Here is a 16,684-nt window from a genome sequence, read left to right as displayed (position 1 = left end):
AAAAAATAGTTACAGCAGTTATTTAAAGCTCAAATACTTTCATGCACTTTTAAATCGACACCATATTTTCATTAAGCTGATTGAGCCTACCAAATGAAACAACAGAGACTGTGAGAATATATTACAAGGAAATAATTGGCTACCTACTGTTTTTAGCAAAAAATTATTTTTCAAAATTATTGTAAAATATTTTTTCGAAAATATAGTTTGAAAGTACAATATTGTATATTTTATTATAAAGAGCGCAAAAGAAGAATGCTGGGAGAGTTTCTTTCGCCGCTTCTTCTCTCTCAGAGCGCCATTCGTTACCGAAGCGGTAGTAGTATCTAGTATATTAGAAATAACATCAAAAATAATTTCAAAGGAATCAATTTTGAGAAAATAAATGTGTTTCGCCTTTTAATATACGATTAGCTTGCTGTTTTATGATAATAACGGACGTGATTTCTTTCATTTACGTCACTAATCTATTCATTCAAACTTCAAAAGAGATATTTTCCTTTCAAAATACCCTTCTTAGCCTTTTATTGTTTTTTCTTTGAAGTTATTTAGTTATAGGTATAAATTTTAAAAGCCAACAGATTTCTTGTAACTTAAGCTAATAGCTCTTTTGAAGAGTATGTAGGTCGTAGAAATAAACAGATAAACAGACAAAAACTTTATTAAATATTTATATAATATTTTGTATAATGGTATAAATACCTACCGTATAAACGGTTTTTTAAACAACTGTAAGTTTGAGATTACAAGAAGGCATTCCATAAACAAGCAAAAGTTGTACTTATATCAGATTTTGTTGTTCTATTTCTATGTTAATTTTCGTATCCAATAGTAGAAGAAAATTTGAATAAAATTTATTTATACATTTTCTAATAACAACTTTATACAAGTTGAAAAATTATTATAATGCTGACAAAAGGTGTACTTATTTATAATGTAGGCAACCCTAAAGCAAAAGTTAGTGTGGCTGGTAACCATACCACTTTTAAATTAACTTTTTAAAAATCAAATCCATGCCTCATACACTACTTTTCTCTGTTTCAAATTATCTTGTTTGTTTACGCAATCCATTAAAAATAAGATAAACAATTGTATACAAAAGCGCATAAAACTGTCGTCAATCGTAGTTACATTATAATGTATTATTATAATATAAACTAAGTATACACGTATTTTTAGTAGACACATATTAAAGAGGCTTTACCTTTATATTACGTGAGGTTCATTGACAGAGATAGTTAAATAAAACAACAACGAACAAAGAGTTCATTCTAATGAGACTTGTTGTGTTACTTAAACACACGTCTCGGTTAATTCGCACTCTTCATTACGAATTTAACAAAAATGTATTGTACGATAGTTTACTAAATAAACCCTACATGTTATCACCATGTGCAAAATCGGGATCTCTTTAGTTCACAATCAGGTACCTAAGCACTTTTTAGCGACTGCATTTTTCTCGTCTGTTTCTACTGTAGAATCCTATGCTGGTATTCGATTAAATTTTGAACTACGCAGTTTAGAAGACGTCAGCGATTTTAAGCCATTCATACTAATCAGACTCTTCGCTACCTTCCTGCGAATCAGATTCCAAATCTATATCTTCTGATATCAGTTCTATCTTAACATTATTACCAGAAGCGCTTCCACAGTCCACAGTTTCTGTGACCACTTCTATAGCCGAACTGCGAACTTGCTGAATAACCTTTAGTATTTCCACTTTTGCTGTAAGTTTCTCATCGTCTGACATCTTTTTGAACGAGGGTATCAGCGACATTAAGAAATGCTTGTCTTCGTCTATGCTTTCGTTGATTGCTCTTTTCTCGACTACGAGTGGCACTTTCTCTTTGCGCAGTCTCCGATTCATATCTTTTCTTTTCTTCTTCGCTGGGGTGTTGTGGAGGTATTCGTTTAACTTCGGCTGCAAACTGTTATCAGATTCCGTGTCTTGTGCTATGTGAGGGAGCAGGAACATCATGTGTTTGAAATAAACGTAGCGCTTACGCTTGACCGTTTCATTTCCATTAATCCTTTGCTTCTCTATCTCAACGTGTCTTCGGAACGTGTCGCGAAGGTTTCTCCATTTCTTCATTAGATCTGTAACTGAAATTAAATATTTACGCAAATAGGTCGAATCAAATGGATATCAAGTAGTCTGAAAATAAACGAAATAATAATTTATAGCGAAAGATACATTATATCTTATACAGTTGAGTTGACGTGACCAGATGACGTGGCCATTTTTACACTTTCAATTCGTCAATTGTTTTAAATTTTGAAGAAGTCGAAATAAAATATAACTAAAAATATTTTTATGGAAGATGAGGATAAAAGAGAATTTATACAGGTCACCTGATGTATGTGATGATGTTATATATAATAGTAAAAATATCCAGATTTAGGAAAAAATATTTTTTTTAGTCCAGCAGCGAACCGAACCCATTGATCTCATATCTTATATCAGTCAGCCAAAAGGCTCGGTTGTTTATATAATTTATTATTACTTATTACCAAAAACCATTGAGGAAATGACACTTATGAATGTCAAAAATTTACATTTCTTGTTAAATTTACCGCCACTTCGTAAAAGATTGAGCTAATGAGAAGAAGTGCCAAGAAACTCATTGCCACTCCTTTAAATCAACATTTACAAGTTCATCACTTTATAAATCATTTCAATTGCAATATATGTAAAGTGATGTAACAGAAATACTCAAACGACAAATAGTCAATATCTTACACGAGGTCATAAAAAAATCTAATTTAATACAAAATATAATATTATGTTACTGTGTACAATAGCTGCATCTTCCACACACACCATAAATAAATAAAGGTAGGTATTCTGTGACCATTTTATAACCGATTATATGCATTAAAATTTACTTTTTTGACTTACTCGTGTAAGGCAAACTTTACTTTACTTTTCCAAGTAGCGGTAGATTCAAAAAGAAAAGATTTTTTTTTAACATTCATAAGTGTAATTTCCGTGACCTACCTATAAAGTGATTTTGATTTTTTTTTATCTTACAGTAGTTGCAGATAGTAATGTATGCGTTGGAAGACCTGGACATGTCAACATTGTTCATTTTTCCCTTAAAAAAATGACCTAGGAGCTATTTAAATTAATAGGTAGATAAATACGAACTTGAACCACGACGCGAGTTAGACGTGCATATGTCCCTGTAGGTATTATATTAACAAACAACTTTTTTGCGGTTGGCTCTTGCTCCAACTACACACTAATTGAAATAACCGAAACACACTTATTGAACTTACTTAGTACAGGTACTTAATGAATAGGTATAGCTATCAGGAATGGTTATTTCAAAATAATAATACCTAATCACTTTACATTAGATTGGTACAGCGCCTGTTATCACCAAGCGATAATAAGACCTGCGATTGTTAAACCCAAGATGGCAACATGTTTATTGTTTTTAAAGAATTAAAAACATAATGTTTCTTTATTTAATGAAACTATTTAAAATAGGATGTGACATCACATATTGAAAGTCAAAAACTACCACCCATTCCAAAACGAATGCCTTAGACCTGAGAAGAATGGGTGCAACAAACTCAGCGGGTTTTATTTTTCATCAAAAAAATATGTTTACAATTACAATAATTATTATTTGGTATTTAATAGCCTGTTAACATTATGGTTATGCTTATGACAGTTTCTAGCAAATTCATTTATTTATTAGGAACATTACACAAAATACTTATATTGAGAAGCAACAGTCAAGATGTTATTTACCTTCTTTAAATTTACAAACCTTTTACGTTCTTTTCACTATCGCTGTACTGCTCCCACTCCGGTAAGAGCGCCTTGCCAATTTCATTCCATATTTTATTCTTAAAATGATGGTTCATTCGTTCTGGACAATCCTTCACGTACAACACTGGCCATTTCTCGACCTCTTGTATCACATCCAAAGGGTGTATCTCTTCTAATATCTTAATTTTAGACCGCAACATTATTACTTTCATCCGCGCGAACGAAAACAGCCGAACAAATACGACTTCAGTGCATTCTTGCTTTTAGTTACATTCACGAAATTTATACGATGTTTACTGATATATATATACTTAAAATAGAACCCTATTTCCTTGTATTACACAGTTTTTTATTAAATAAACATAGAATAAAGGTATTTTAATACAGAATAAAGGTGATCTAATGCGAGTGAAACCGTTCGCTATCAAGGTTAGCGGTTACTGCCGAATACACATACGACGCGAAGCGACGCGGTCCGATACGGACGGAAAGGGCGGGGGAGGGGTTTCCGTCATTTCAATTCGTATTGTCCTCTCTCTTCATCTATAAACGACTAAATTAAGCTTTACTTTATAATACGGACGGTGTTTGTCTGGTATAATATTTATTATCTTTATATAGGTAGGTACTCAAATATCATAAACGCTCCATGATGCGTTCATGAACATTGTGACCACCATAATAATAGACTGCTTTATTAGAACGAATTTCTTATCAGTAAAAATGTTATTAATGCTAAATAATAGCACAGATAATAAATTCCATTCCGATAATGCTATTATTTCAATCAAGTTTGACCTCTTTTCTAATCACAGAATAGGTAAAAGACTAGATATCAGTCGAGATGACGTTTAGTTCGAAATAAAATGTCCAAACAAGTTTGACAAAATAGGTATGTTCCACGTAAACGTAAGATATCGAACGATACGATAGTTGGGGCCGACTATGTTTTGTCTCGGAATTGCAAAATAACTATGACAGCTGTAAGAAAACTTTTCAATAACGACATTACCGGTTAAAATGGTGGTCATAGTATGTGGCCACAGAACACTTATATGTATGCGGCTCCTGATTGCATCATGGAGGCTTATTAGATAACATGTGGGTAGATAAAGTAACGTATTTAATTGTACATAATTCATTAAAACAAACCTTTGTTCAAAACCAGAAGCCGTAGATTGGAAGGCACGAATTATTTTGTCTTTAGTGTATCATTAATATTATTGCTTTATTGATTGTGTATTCTGCCTGCCTGCTTCATACTGCAGGATGAAAAAATATTATTTTTCTTAGTTACCTACTACCTTTTTTTATGGAACAGGTGGACATACGTGCGTACGGGTCACCTGGTGTTAAGTGATCACCGCCGCCCACATTCTCTTGCAACACCTGAGGAATCACAAGAGCGTTGCCGGCCTTTAAGGAAGGTGTACGCGCTTTTTTTGAAGGTACCCATGTCGTATCGTCCCGGAAACACCGCACAAGGAAGCTCATTCTACAGCTTTGTAGTACGAGGGAGAAAGCTCCATGAAAACCGCACTATGGAGGATCGCCACACATCCAGATGGTGGGGATGATATCCTAACTTGTGGCGTGTCGTGCGAAGGTGGAATTACTACCTACACACATTTTTAAATTTATTCACTTGGTTAGGCGACTGTTCTTTGTTTCCATTTCGCGAGATCCTGTTAGACTTCGAGTACTCCATATTAGAACCACTTTGTACCAAAAAAACTGTCATGCTATGTGTGTAAAAATATTTAATAAAATGCTAAAAGAAATAGAGAGGAGACAGTGTTAAATAGATTTAAATTTAAATTATTAACTAATAAAAAATATTTTTACTCAATAAGTATACGAATATTATCAATTTTATTAATTATTGTAATTGTATATTGTATGGTCTTTTAGGTATGGCTTTACGTTGGCAACCTTGAATGTACCAGTAATTTAGGTTAATGGCATACCTATATAGCAATAATAGATTTAGGTTAGTTTATAATAATTATTATAAAATGAAACCAGTGGATTATTTGCATGTCTGTCAAGACGAAACATGTGCCTCGTCTTAAATTTGTAACAACTTTAGCTGTAAATGTTTCTATTGCTAGAAACTTTGACTTCACATTTACAATAGCTTTAAACAGAGAAGATTGGACGGTTACCGTTAATATTTAAGTTGCGACGTCATCTAAAAATTATCATATACCTAAATATTAAAATCAAATGATGCAACACATTTTTTGGTTAGCCGGTACTTTAACATGATTGTTATTACTAAAGTTAGTTGATGAAACCAGCCTGAGGAAACATTAAATATGTAATAATACGTATTATGTAAGGAAAAAAATTCAATGTGCTTGTCATATAGATATATAAAATCATGAAAGACTATGTTTCGTTATAATATTATTTTACTAATATTGAAAGTTAAATAATATTGACAGTAAAATGTACATTATATTATATACTTACTGTTTCATAATATGTTTATCTCTCATATTACGTAGTGTTTGTTATTATTAATATCATCAGCCGGAAATCTGTATTTTTGTTTACAACATAATACCTATCAGTTGGTAGTTTTAGTTTAATATCAATGTTATATCGTAATGTGGTTTGTATCACTGTCTACACAGTGTGTCTGGATGTCAATAATCAATATTTATGGTAGGTAATCAATCTTGTCTTGAAATATAAAGTAGAGGGTACTTAAAATATGCTGCGTACGCGTTCTGGTTGCTGTAAATAATTATCAAATATTCATGTTCATTCAATAATACTAGATGGCGTAATACACAATAAACTGTAAAGTTACTCTAAAATTAGTTTTGTTTACTTCTGCACCATTAATTATTAATAGTTTTTTAGTATGTAGTTGAAAACAGAAGTCGTAGATTACACCCGAGTTGTCAAATACATTCCACATGCTTTAATATTAATGTTTCATCAACTATGGCTAGATCACGCTAACAATGTTTATTTCAAGTTCAGTACATATATCATTCAAACAGTAGTGGTTGTGGGGAGTCCGTGAGTTACACAGGAAACGGTACGACAGTGTGCCGGTATGACTTACCTTGGAGACTGAAGGATATTATGACAGATGTGATTCTAACCAATACCTCTCTATACAAGTATATTAGTTCATGAATCACATCAAACCCCACTGTGTAATCAATTTGACTCCCTTTTTTCCATTTCTTTTAATCGATAAATACCTTATTATTTTTTTAATTAATAAATTTAATAAGAAATAACTTTGACTCCGTTTTGTTTCTTTTCTTTTTATCGCTTTAAAAAGTAGTAGTAAATGTTGTAATAAACCTTAGCATGTGGTTGGGTATTTAAATTATGTGTATTTTGTCAGTTGAGTTTCAGAACCCGCTGGTTCAGTGTTTATTTATTACCCACGTGTAGGTTCAATAATGATGCACATGGATTTATAATGTTTAATATTGAATTCCATCAAGACAACGTCAGCGACAGATATTTACCCCCTTATTCATAATAGATAGTCTGCTAACTTAAAGCATTGCTAATTCGCACTCTGTGTTCTTCTATTGACCTAAGTCAGAATGAGAAAAAACACTCCTTAGCGGCTGGTTAAAGTTAGCGGACCATTATGAATAAGGGGGTTAAACTTTCTCCGATATATGCTGCATATTATTTAGTTCAGTAGTTTTCGCAGTAGATATAACTGAAGGAAAAAACGGATCTCCATTTATTAGTATAGTAGATATAGTATAGAAATAGCTTATCTGTCACATTCATCTAATAACCGATACATCATCGCAGGTATAGATCGATTGAAAAAAAAAATCTTAAGGCGAAGGATAAGCAGAAAACGCGCAAACAAGGCATTTTTAGACAAGTTTTATTAGTGAAATTACACCCTTTGGAGCTATGAACACTTGTTAGTAAGGTTACTAGTTATTGTAAGCATATAATCTGTTTGCGCCTGTTAAAATATTACGATTTCCACGCAAGAATTTTGAAAATGTTGGTTTTGTTACATAGATGGCGGGCCGGCAGCCGTGAACTCATATCGCTCAAGGTCGCTGGCATTTAGTGTCGCCTTAAGCAATCCATTGAGCGGGTTATTGAAATACTAATTAAAATTGATTTGATTTGATTTGACTACTTCCGCTTCGCAAACAAATGGCGCTCTGAGAGAATAAGTGGAGCAAGAAAATCTCCCAGCATTATTTTTTGGCACTTTTTTAATACAAATTCAAAATCACTTTATTCATTTTAGGTCACGGAAATGACACTTATGAATGTCAAAAAATTATTATATTGTTTCTTATTGAAATTACCGCTACTTCGTAAAGGGTTGAGCTAATGAGAAAAAGTAGCAAGAAACTCATTGCCACTCTTTTAAGTCAAGATTTACATTTTAATTGTTTTACAAATCATTTCAATTACAATATATGCCAAGTGACGCAACAAAAATACTCAAATGTCAAAAACTGAGAGGCTTACACGAGTAAGTCAAAAAAAAAGGAAATTAATACTTATAAACACAAGAGTTATTGAGTATAGTAGATGCATCAATCCACACATACCGTAAATAAATAGAGGCATTATGTGAGCATTTCATAAAATAAAATATGTAATAACTTTAAAGGAAATAATAATAAAAAAAAACACATCAAGCAGACCTCCCGGTAACAAGATCATCCAGCAACAATAATACAATAGTGTAATGTCATTGCTATTGCTATATATATATATATAAAATAATCATATTTTCATATACAGGTCCCGACAGGTCAAAAATGTCGACACTAATAGATCTGGTACTGTAAGGGTTGATACGACTGAATAAAAACGAAGAAAATAATTAATGGAGTTACTGCCCATTGCCCACCCTTCAGAAAGAGAGGCTTGATAATATTATGTAGTCTCTATCATTTATACATATAAATAAAATTGGAGTGTCTGTTTGTAATATTGAAATAACCGTTTTTACTACATGTATATGAATATATATTCGGTACATACACCAAAATAACATCTTTTACAATTTTTGTCTGTCTGTCTGTCTGTTTGTTCCGGCTAATCTCTGAAATGGCTGGAATGATTTCGACGGGACGTTTATTGGCAGGTAACTGATGTAATAGGGAGTAACTGAGGCTACGCCAAGAAACGGTCTCAAAACTCATAATTAATATTATTTATGCCAAAACAACGTTTTCCGGATAAGCTAGCCTATAATAAACATTTGAAAACCGAATACCTGAATGATCTGTGTAGCCTTGACTTATGTAAATAAAGTCGTTGCAAATGCACACTTTCCATTTCATTGACAGTAGTACAGACTCAGTATATCCTATATTTGTATCACTGAAGCCGAGATAAAACACTTTGTTACCATTTTATGAATGCCTAGTATTCGAGATGCCAAAGAAATGGAGGAATGACGATTTTGAACTTAGACTTTAGAATACGTCATAAACGCCACAAGTAAGTGATTTGCGGGACCTGTATCAAGTTTAGTTGTTAATGGTAAAGTGAATAAAAACCATCAATATGTATATTTTTTTTAATCATAACTTTATTTACAATACATTAAATTAAAAATTATTATTACGGGGAAGTGTACCAAGAATACTGGCAGCATTTCTGTGTTTGATAGTTAGGCTGATCCGTTGACTGAAATAGCTGCTAGCGCTTGGGTTTCCAGTAGCCATATTGAGACGAGAAGATAGTAGTTTGTGCATTCTCCGCGCCTCTGGGCCCCATGGCAAATGATATTTTGTCCTATATAATATACTAGCTGACCCGACAGACGTTGTTCTGTAGGTAATAAAAAAAATACTGTTTTATAGGAATTTGCCAATAATATTTCAAAACATCGAATTATGTCGTAAAAATGCTCGCTGTAAATAATTATGGGTTCCAAATCGAAATAAAAACTATCCTATCTCTCAAGTTGGACTAAACTGCACTCCATGAAGTTTAGGAGTCCACCGCGGACAAACAACGAAAGTAAGGTATTACTTAGTACCAAGTACTAAGTACATTAAACTACAATAAGTTACAATAAACTTTATAAGAGTTGTATTTGCGGGTATTTTTTATTTGTATATTCATTAATATTATTAAATTAAATGTTTCTTTAGTAACTACAATACTTCTTTAGCACCTGAATCATAAAACAATATAAGTAATGTAAGTAATTGTTGTTCGCTGATTATATTTTTTCACTTTTATTGACAATCCTGTCTGACCACATTACCTTTTTATTGCAGCTTTATTTAACTTTGTAAGAGTGAGTAAATGCAATTAATTTTTAAAACAACTCAAAACGGTTGAGCCGAAACTTTGTATACTTACACGTTAACTTATGACAAACAAACAAGATTACTTTATTTTTATTTTAAATATTTTTAATACTTAGGTACCTACAGCTAACAATAATACAAATTAACGAGTTTCCACGTTTTACAAAAGCTCCAAAGAAAATACTTCACAGATCACTTTGAATAAAACTTAATAATTTTAATTGAAAAACACATATATAAACACATAATATTAAAAATAACATAAAATGGTGAAATGTATAAAGTATATTGGTGGTATTTCTTGCAATCCTAATACTACTAAAGTATATTTCATTATTTAAAAATTTAAGTACATTAGTTTAATTACATTCCGATTTAAAAAATGTTCAAAAATAAATGGGATTTGAAAAATACATTACACGTAATAAATACCATATATTATCATCATCATCAACCGGAAGACGTTCTCTTCTGGATAAAGGCCTCTCCCAAAGATTGCCATGACAACCAGTCCTGTGCTGCTCTCATCCAACTTATATAATATTATAATACTTAAAATATCCATCACAATATTGGGTGAAGCAAAAATAATATATAATAATATATATAATATAAAATAATAGAACCATATTATCGTTAAAGTACTTTGAACAAATGCTGAAGAAATTATCATTCCTAATTAAATTGAGTTGGGCTCTGAAAGCAATTTATATTTATTTATATTTGATTGAACCATTAAAGAGCTCTGCCTGTAATTGGTAGACGCATAAGGCATAAGTAATAAATACGGGTTTTAATAGGGTGCCGTTAAGTTAATTCTAAGACCTAATCATGCTCAGTGACGGCGCCGTATAAGAAAATTATGTTCAATGAATATCAATGTGTGCAACATGTGAGGCGTGACATCACGTCAGTTGAGACTGTCTCTGTCTAACTTGATATTACCAAGTACAGTATAGCTCTTACTGATCCATGTTCTCCTGGTACACTTGTTGACGCGATATGACCGGTATGAAGGCCATTATCACCAGCACATCTTATAAAATTATCATGCAGTATATTATATGTACAACACATCGAACGCACTTGAACTGTGTAGTAAAGGGAGAAAAAATAATAAAGATGACAATGTTCCGTTGTTTTTAATTTATTTTCTTCGACAACGCTTCAGCATTATTTAGTGGCCAGTTATAAATAAAACTGGAAGAGCTTAAGTAAAGAGTTTACTTCCTCATTAAAGGTTTTTTTTACCCCTAAATGTTTTGTAACGTAACTTTTATGTTTTTACTTTTGAATTTACAATTAGGTATTTATTTTAACTTAAACGTGTATTTTTATATAAAGATTTATATTATATAGACTTTGATTCCCAGACTTATCTAACTAATAGTAGTTACTGGGGCAAGCCGTACCATAATAACTGTACAAAAATGATTTTATCGCTATTCTAAAGACACTCACATTATTGTGGACTCTAATGTAATACTTATATTATAATTCTATTTGCATTTATTTCAAATTATTGTAATTATAATTAAAAATAATATATTCATAATATAATACTTATATAATAATACCTACACCAAAAATTACACTCATAAGTTATGGAAAGTAAATAATATTATATATTGTCAACAGTGCACTTCCGCCGGAATTAAATAAGATTGCTATTTCGTATTTGCAAAACAGCCGCAGCCATTTTGCAATTTTATTGGTTCAGATCTTTAATGTCAAAGAAATACAAGTTCAATCCGCTACATAGCGTGGCTTTATAACAGTTTACACATGAGTATTGAAGATTAGCAACTTTTTAAAAAGAGCCAAAAAACTTGCAATCTAATTATTTACAACATCGAGTAATAAATACTTCACTTGTACAGAACAGGCAGCATAAGCTTATACTCTTTCTACGAAATCAGTAGCTACAGGTAAATTATGAACCTAAGAATAATATAATATATTTTACATTTAGGATACGGAATGTCCTTTGACGTCACCAATAGGCGGGAATGAATACATTCATATGACTTATGGGTTAGAAGGTCCTTCCTGGCCCTGCAGGTTTCTGAGCTAGTAGCCCCGGGTACGAGGTCCGGCAGGTGCTAGCGTTTTTGTATGATTATTTTGTATGATAACTCCGAATTATGGATGTATAAATGTATGATATCGTTGTCTGACAGCTATTACAGGCTGTTTTTTAACCACGTTTGTTATTTGGTGATGGAATCAGTTTTGGAAAACATGATATATTAGGGTATTAAAAATTAACTGTTAGAAAGCATCAGTCACATAAGAATGTTGGTGACATGAATTTGAGTATTTTTCTCCTGTTGATTGTAATTTCTTTTAAACTAGAGTTGCTACTTCTTCTCATTAGGTCAACCCTTTACGAGTTCAATAACATATCGTGTACCATCATTCAGAAAAAGGTACCAACATCGTTTATGCTCCTTTCATTCTTTCACAACTCAACTGTGGGACGACGGTTTTGTCACTTGTTGTTCGAAAGTACCTTCACGGTACTTTACCAGCCACAGTACCTACTCATCACAGTACTACAGCAACTGTTTCCCCAGTCTTCATATTTATAAATATAAGTGCACTTACAAGATATTAATAATAGAGTGCGTTATATATTTTCAGTTAACTTATCATCGCTACAGACCGCGTACGTAAGGACCTCATTTACATGCTGTTTTTTTATCTAATGGAAGAGGAGGACAAACCTAATCACCAGAGGGAGGCTTCTTTGCACAGGATGCCGGCTGGGTTATGGGTACCATAACAAGCATGTGAAGCATTAATGTGTAAGCATTACTTCGTTTCGGTCTGAAGGGTGCCGTAGTTAGTGAAATTACTGGGCAAATGAGACTTAACATCTCAAGGTGACGAGCGCAAATCCGGTGAGAATTTTTGGGTTTTTCAAGAATCCGGAGTGGCACTGCATTGTAATGGGCAGGGCGTATCAATTAACATCAGTCAGTCCTGCTCGTCTTGTCCTTTATTTCATAAAAAAAATCACCGCGGCCCACATTCTCTTGCAACACCATGGGAATCACAGGAGCGTTGCCGGCCTTTCAAAAAAGTCCCTGTCGTATTGTCTTGGTAACACCGCGCAAGAAAGCTCATTCAATAGATATTATCCTCGTGTAGGTAATGCCGAACATAATATAATAAGAGAAATTTAATATAAGTTGCCTCTCAGTGATATAATCAAAGGATCATTATTATTATTATCAGACATATTATTTCCGGTTGTTCTCGTCTTGCCAATGGAGAGTATTTGCACAGACACACCAAGTAACCAGGATTATCCATGAGCAGCTTGCTCTTCGATTCAATCTTGTGCATTTTGAACTCCCATATTATAAGTATACTCCGAAGCCAGTTCTGGAAAACAGCCGTGCCAAGCTCTACTGGGACCGATCTATCATCACGGACAGAACTATTATTGCTAATAAGCCTGATATTGTGTTGTGTGTGTAGAGCGTCCGGCATTTATTGTTGATATTACCGTTCCGTGTGATGATAACCTTGTGAAAGCTGAAATAGACAAATTGTCGAAGTACCTGGACCTGGCACACGAGGCTACTGACATGTGGGATGTTGATTCAACAATAATTGTCCCAATAGTCGTTTCCGTAAACGGTCTTATAGCAAAGAGCCTCGACCATCATCTCAAGAGGCTCTCACTTAATAACTGGATAATGGGTCAGTTACAGAAAGCAGCTGTTTTGGGAACGGCACGCATCGTGCGGAAGTTCCTCAGTCTGTCGCCCTAACCACCGGCGGAATTGTCTTGAACCATAGCCGGCGGGACTCTATTTTTTATATTTATATTTGCAATATTGTTTTTTTTATAAATATGTTATATATATAAATGTATAAAATAAGGTGAAATACCACGGTACCATAATAATTTGTTAATAAATATGTGTCTAATGATGTTATTTTTTTATATTAATTAAATACTTTATAAGGGCAATACCGGCGTTACATATATACATACTAGGTGACCCGAGAGACGTTGTTCGGTAGATAATTAAAAAAAATCTGTTATATAGGAATTTGTCAATAATATTTCAAAACATTAAAAATTATTACGTAAAAAATACTCCCTGTTGTTATAGTGAAATTGTTTCGCAGTGGAACTGTCAAACCGTGCGTCACTAAGTTCTTTCATAGAAAATATGTCCATACAAAACAAATATTGAAAATAATAGTAATTATGGTCCCGGATTCAAATCCCGGTAGGTGCACACATTTATATGATGAATATGGATGTTTGTTTCCGAGTCATGGGTGTTTATATGTATTTATGTATGTTTAAGTAAGTATATAGCATTAAATATATCGTTGTCTTGCAACCCATAGCACAGGCTATGCCTAATTTGGGGCCAGATTATTTGTGTAAAAGTGTGTCAATATAACATAGCTGAACGTCAGAATACTTAAATGATCACCTATAGTCAAATTTGGAATAAATTCTGTATTCTGATCGTTTCTTTATAACAGGGCTGATTCGCAGGTTGTCCAGGTGCTACAAAAGTAAGGGATTCGTGTTCAGGTTGAGGCTAAGATCACAGCGTCCTCCTCTCCCCCACTTTAAGTCCACAGAAACCAAATTGCGTCCCATGGGACATAGAATATCTATTAATAATTGTTTTTCTACATATTATTATAAATATTAATAATGTATAGAAATGAAAATTACACCAAATTTTTCTTTTCATCGATTCTTCTTCTTCATCTTTTCCGTGTAAGGTCCAAATACCGATTTGCTTATCTATCTTGACAGATAACTAAGTCTCTTTGAAAATATACAACGTTTCTAGCGATTCGAACGAAAGAACCCGAACCCCTCGTCTCGATGGTAGGCACGTGTACCGCTGGGTCAGTGGGTCAGTCTAATAAATACATTGTTATCGTCATGCTTGTGAACGGGCGCTGCTTGTGGCTGCTGGATGATCCTGTCACCGGGAAATCTGATTAATGTTTTTATTTCTTTAATTTTCTTTATTATTTTAAATTAATTAATTGCTAATAAAATGCTCGCATAATGCCTTTTTATTTACGGTAGGTGTGGATTGATGCATCTACTGTTTTGTACTTTAAGTATGTACTCAATAACTATAACTATGTTCTTACATTTCTTGACTCGTGCAATGCATTTACTAATCGATATTTGGGTATTTTGTTGCATCACTTTGCATATATTGTAATTGAAATTATTTGTAAATTTAATTGAAAATAAGAACCTTCACCATTATATACCTGAATACCATTCTGTTTTGAAAAGAGCAACCTTAGAGTTTCTTGCTCGTTCTTCCCTAAGTAAATCTGCATTCCGAACGAGCTGCATGAAAAAACGGTATATTTCAAGTGTAATGCAATATACCTACGAAATAAAATAATTTTGATTTGATCTGAAGTCCTGTTTCGAACCGTTTCGTCGGTGGTTTCTCGGGAGATACAGCGTTACATAGGAGTGTTAGATAATAGTATTACAATGACATGTTGGGACATAATAATAAACAATTAAGTTTTGTTAATTTTATTATAAATCGAAAAAACAACAACGAAATAAACAGATCACTTAAAATAGACTACACTAGTCGTCAAGTAAAAAGTAAAAAGTCAGTAAGTTCTACGTAAGTCGCGGTACTGGAGCCGATCTAATTCCTAGCCAACAGATATGTTTGAAGCGTTCAAGCTAAAAGCAATCATATATCGTGAACTTATAATATCAAATAATGTCAAGATCTTGACAGGCTCAACGATACAAATAAACTTAAAAAAAAAAAAACCAAGTAAGTCTTCGTTCTTATCAATAAAGAGAAATTAAGAATTAATGTTACATTAATAACAGCTACAACAAGAACTGCTTATGATAAAAAAGTGAACATAAATTTTATGTTCACTTTTTTATCATGAAAAAGTTTTGTTGGAAGAACGGAACAAATCCTGCCTTATTCCAACTATCAGCGTTACGAGTATAAAAGTTAGTGATTATTTTTGCTTGTTTATTTATCGATAGACAAAAACGCATCGCTATTGGTGGGGGCGCGACAATTACGATATAATTGACGCCATTTTAGTTGTCTTTGAGACTGCATTCGGTTAGCGTTGCGCAGTGAAGATTAATAACCTTTTAATTATTATTTCATTACTAAAGCTTCAATATGAGCAGTGAAAGTAGCTGTAACGATTCACTTGATAATGAGTCAGAAGCTGAGACTCCGAAAAAGAAGAGAAGAGATGTTAGAAATATCCATTTATACAGAAATTAAAGCAGAAGACACAGCGTTTACTTGGCCAATCTTATGTGAGTGCAAGTACTGGAAGGCTAGTGTCAACAAAATCTAACAGTAAAAGTAACTGTGTCTGTAAGAAAAAATGCCCGCAGCAGTTTGGCATTGAAGAAAAACAGCAGTTGTTTAAATTCGTTTACAGTGGACGTCCGAAAAATGAGCAAGACGTATATATGATGAGTCTCATTCAATACGCAAGGGTTAATCGCCGCCGTACAAAACACGAAAATCCGAAACAGCGTGACAGTTCGTTCGCGTATTTAGCTACTAAAGGAAATGAAAAATTCAGGTATGCCGTCAAG

The 16,684-nt window shown here is 33.1% G+C and overlaps 1 protein-coding gene across 1 annotated transcript; it reads right to left on the bottom strand.

Annotated features, from left to right (window-relative positions):
• Positions 1-645: 645 nt before the first annotated feature.
• Positions 646-4,206, bottom strand: LOC126978900 (uncharacterized). Its single transcript, XM_050828020.1, has 2 exons — positions 3,780-4,206; positions 646-2,103 (listed from the first exon to the last, which is right to left on the bottom strand). The coding sequence occupies exons 1-2, from the start codon at positions 3,991-3,993 to the stop codon at positions 1,553-1,555; spliced, it is 765 nt and encodes a 254-aa protein (XP_050683977.1). The 5' UTR covers positions 3,994-4,206; the 3' UTR covers positions 646-1,552.
• Positions 4,207-16,684: the final 12,478 nt, after the last annotated feature.

This window comes from Leptidea sinapis, chromosome Z, assembly GCF_905404315.1.
Source record: "Leptidea sinapis chromosome Z, ilLepSina1.1, whole genome shotgun sequence".
Classification (NCBI taxonomy): domain Eukaryota; kingdom Metazoa; phylum Arthropoda; class Insecta; order Lepidoptera; family Pieridae; genus Leptidea; species Leptidea sinapis.
Note: the sequence above shows the minus strand (reverse complement) of the source record. Positions and strands in the feature narration are given on the sequence as shown.